Source organism: Buceros rhinoceros, unplaced genomic scaffold, assembly GCF_000710305.1.
Source record: "Buceros rhinoceros silvestris isolate BGI_N320 unplaced genomic scaffold, ASM71030v1 scaffold7760, whole genome shotgun sequence".
NCBI lineage: Eukaryota > Metazoa > Chordata > Aves > Bucerotiformes > Bucerotidae > Buceros > Buceros rhinoceros.
The window spans coordinates 6,100-10,164 of NW_010388954.1; the positions used below are offsets into that span (position 1 = coordinate 6,100).

At 36.1% G+C, this 4,065-nt stretch overlaps 1 protein-coding gene across 1 annotated transcript in view; it reads left to right on the plus strand.

Moving 5' to 3' along the window:
• The window catches only part of FAM154B (family with sequence similarity 154, member B), a 4,344-nt gene extending 499 nt beyond the window's left edge, over positions 1-3,845 (plus strand). The window contains exons 2-3 of the mRNA XM_010132197.1: positions 1,114-1,316; positions 2,863-3,845. Coding sequence (XP_010130499.1) covers positions 1,114-1,316; positions 2,863-3,845 — 1,186 coding nt within the window. The remainder of the gene's footprint in view (positions 1-1,113; positions 1,317-2,862) is intronic.
• Positions 3,846-4,065: the final 220 nt, after the last annotated feature.

Genomic DNA, 4,065 nt, shown 5'->3' on the forward strand with positions numbered 1-4,065 from the left:
CCTTTATCTTGTAAAGATAACGTAAATTTTTTTGTTTTCAGCCTGGTTTGGAAATCTAGGTCTCATCCAGCCTGAAAAAGCTGGCAAGGTGGGGAGCTTTCTGTAATACATGTATGGAATCTGAGACAGTGGAAAAATGAAACCTTAAGAGAAAGGAACAGGGATTTTTTTTTTTTTTTTTTTTTTTTTGACAGTTTTAAATGATTAGGGGTTTGAAGAAAGCAAAGGGGGTCAGTAGGTTTGTCCTGCCAATCCACCAAGAGAAAGGGACAGGGGTTTTTTTTTTTTTTTTTTTATTATTCAGACGGTTTTAAATGATTAGGAGTTTGAAGAAAGCAAAGGGGGTCAGTAGGTTTGTCCTGCCAATCCACAGACTCTGATGTTAGGCTTACAAAACTAAAGAGCATCTTTTAAAGAGCTAGGAAAAGACATCACCCATTCAGTATTAATAATGTGACAGGGGCATAAACTTTACCTTTTCCGTTATTGTTTTTCTGTGAAGCTACAAGGGCAACAGGTGAAACTTCTTTATTTTTTATAAAAAACCAAAAGGGACATACACAGAAAGGCCAAATACCATTCTGCAAGATTGGTTGTGTGCTGCTATACTGTTTAAACACCTATATAGGTAATATACCCCCCTTTTAATGTTAACACGACCATATAAAAACAGTGAAATGCTGTTTCTGACTAGATTCCATTCTCACACAGTTAGTAGATGCTGTCACGTGTAGTAGTTTGATCTTTGCTCTGCTTCTGCTTTCTGGATTTTTTTTTTTTTTTTTGTAAAATTACAGCAATTTTTTCTAGTCTCCTTTCAAATATATTAAGGAATATTTTAAAGAATATTTTTAAACTGGTAATAAAACTCATAGTTGCTTCACCATCTACATTTGAATAAAGGCTATATCACGTACCAGAGACCCTAGATTTATAAACAATTAAGAAAACTATGGTTTTCTTTCCTGTTTGCTATCCCTTTAACATATGGCATCAAGAGAGATTTGTCAGAGTACACATTGTAAGTTGTTTTTCCTTATAATGGAAAAATGAAAAAAGTGACTGTATCAGAAAAAAGTTTTTTAACCAGTGTTTCCTTTTTCCCCAATTCAGATTTGATTATTTACCATATGAGATTGTGAAGCGACCTTTTCGGGTACAAGAAGAATATAAACCAAAGACTGGAGAAATAGAACTGGGAACCACATACCAGAAAGATTATAATGCTCATAAAATACAACCAGTGACATTAGTTAGACCTCTAGAGAGGAAACACACTACACGAGGAAAATTGGATACCATACCGACCTATCAAGGTAATAATATATGACACCTTTAGAAAGAGAAATATCCAAGATGAAGGTAGTATTCTGAATTACCGATATTAGAAACGGGATTTCTTACTTGGGGCCAGGGATTAAGACATAATGGAAGGCAGGTGATAATGCCTTAAGATATTCAGCACTACAGTTGTTTAGAGGTGACATTTACTGGTTCTAAATGAAAAGTTTTCTTGGCTAGAAGGAGAGAAATTCTAACATACACTTGGCCAGGCTGTCTCAGGCTAAAGTTGGTTGTAATTCAAGTGCCAATATATCTTTCAGATAGTTTTATCTCATATGTTTTTCCACAAAGTATGTCAAAAGTTGATTTTAGATTTCTGTCTTGTGTACTGAATAGCTTGCATATTATCCTAGTAATGATGTGGTTTGACACATATTATTCTATTACAATGGTCAGCACAAAGGCACTAAATCTCCTTTTAAGTCATTCTGGCACAAAACGTGTTACTTAATTTGTTGCACGTACTACATTGTAGCCCCACTTAAAAGTAAGTAGAAATAAATGATGAGATATGATCTACTAAAGCGATGAAAATCAAGATGTTCCTGATTATGAGGGCCAGTGGTATCAAAAGATAGCTGAAATAACAAGAATTAGATACTGCTATTCAAACAGGAAGTAGAACGCTTGGTGCAAAATGAGCAGAGGAGAGAGGGCGGTGACAGAAAGAGCTGGAAGGATAAAATTTGGGGAAAAAAGGCTCTTAAAAACCAACCAGAATTATATTTCGCTAGGCTTATGCTAGATAGAAATGCATTTATGTAAATACATTCTATTTATTAACTGTAAATAATTCAAATATTTCTATTTGGCCTACATGTAAGAAGTTAGCAAATGAATAATTTAGCCTAGTCTCAGCATACAACTAAGACAGCATGCACCCCCTTCATTAAAATGTATGGTAGCAGTTCAACAAGGAGTAAGTGAAAACTCAGTGATGCTGAAATACAGCAATTGCAAGACAACAAATCAATTTCAACTGCCTGTAAGAAATTCAGGCTGGACAGTAAGTTTTGTAACTAGAGCAGACCAGTCTGTTAGTAAAAAAAAAACACCCAGAAGCAAAGAAAAAAAATCCCAGCAAGCTTTAAGGTGATGTAATGTTGATATGAAAATGAAGAAACAGATTCTCCCGGTAAGCAGTGAACATGAGCTGTTGACCTATAAGGTTGCTTTGAGTCTTGTATATTTGCATAAATTTGAGTAAAATGTAAGATATTGTATATAGAACCTGTATATAGTCATTTTCTATACAAAACACACATTAAATATGTACATGCAACATTTTCCTTGGGGAAATGATCAAAATAGGGCATCATGGCTATTTTTTTGCTGTTTTTAACACAACAGTAATAGAAGAGAGTTTTGTCATATCACAAGCACGCAGATAACATTATTCTTCTCGCATCCATTTTCTTTGTTTTGCAAGATTTAATACCAGAAGAATTTGGCTTAATTTTAAAGGAATGGTCTTAAGTAATAACACTTGTATGGTGAAGTTTTGTTTTTGCCTCAAAGATGACTATAGGTCATGGGAAGTTCAAAGAAGGGAACCTAGTAAGGTGGAGCATACATACCAGCCACCCACAGAGAAGTTTGGAAATTCTACTACATTTCAAGATGACTTTGTTCCTAGGGAACTGAATCCCAGGCAGAGTTTCAAACCTCCCTGTGTAGCCAGGCTTTCAGATGTGCCTTTCGATAGTGCTACTAGCCATCGCACTTCTTACATTGCTCACCAACTGGAACCGAAATTTGTAAGAGCAAAAGAAGAGTACAAGCCAAGCAACCAACCCTTTGAAGATCTCACAACCCACCGGAATGATTTTAAAGGGCTACCTGGAGAGCTTGCAAAAAGCTGCAAGCCTGAAAATGCAAAAGTCGGATCCAGTGCTCATTTTAATGGAGTCACTGAATTCCAGGATCGTTTTCAGCCATGGCTGGTTTCCTTGCCTGAGTTCCACAAAACAAAAGAGTATGTTCCACCCCAAGGCACCATGGATTTTAACTCCACGAGCCATCTTGATTACATTAAGCATGAGATTTCTCCTGCTGTCCCCATAAGACCAGTCTCTAATAGAAGAACAACCAATGCCCCTTTTCAAGGGACTACTACTACAAAGGAAGACTTTAAAGCTTGGGACAGCTGTCGGCAACAGATTATTAAGAAACAAGAGGAAATTCCAAAACCCACGGGAAAATTTTATGATTTAACGACATTCAAATCTCATTATGTAACACATCAGATCATTCCAGCTCAAAATTTCAAACCTGTACATGCTATAGTTCCTAATTCAGCTCCTTTTCAAGGTGAAACTATGTATCGCACAGAATATACTCCAAAGAAACAAGAGATCTGCCCAGCAAATTATCCATCTCCTCCAGGCTACGTCTATGTCAACACAGATCCTCACGGTCACAAATTCTTCCGCCAGCTTACTCCAGAACTTCCCGTGTCAAACAGTAATCCGATTCCAAAGGAAGTAGTTGTTGTGTCATAAACACTTAAATGCAATATTTCTAGCACCCTGGTGAAATAATTGGAATCCTACTTGTTCATTTTTCCCCCTTAAATAACACTGAAAGCAAATTAAATAATGCAAATTCTGATTTTAAAAGCATTTAAACTAATAGCTTGAAGAAAATCAAATCAAACCTGAAGTTTATAACAAGACTAAGAAAGATTTGCCAGTTTTTGCAGGAATGATGCATTACGTGGCA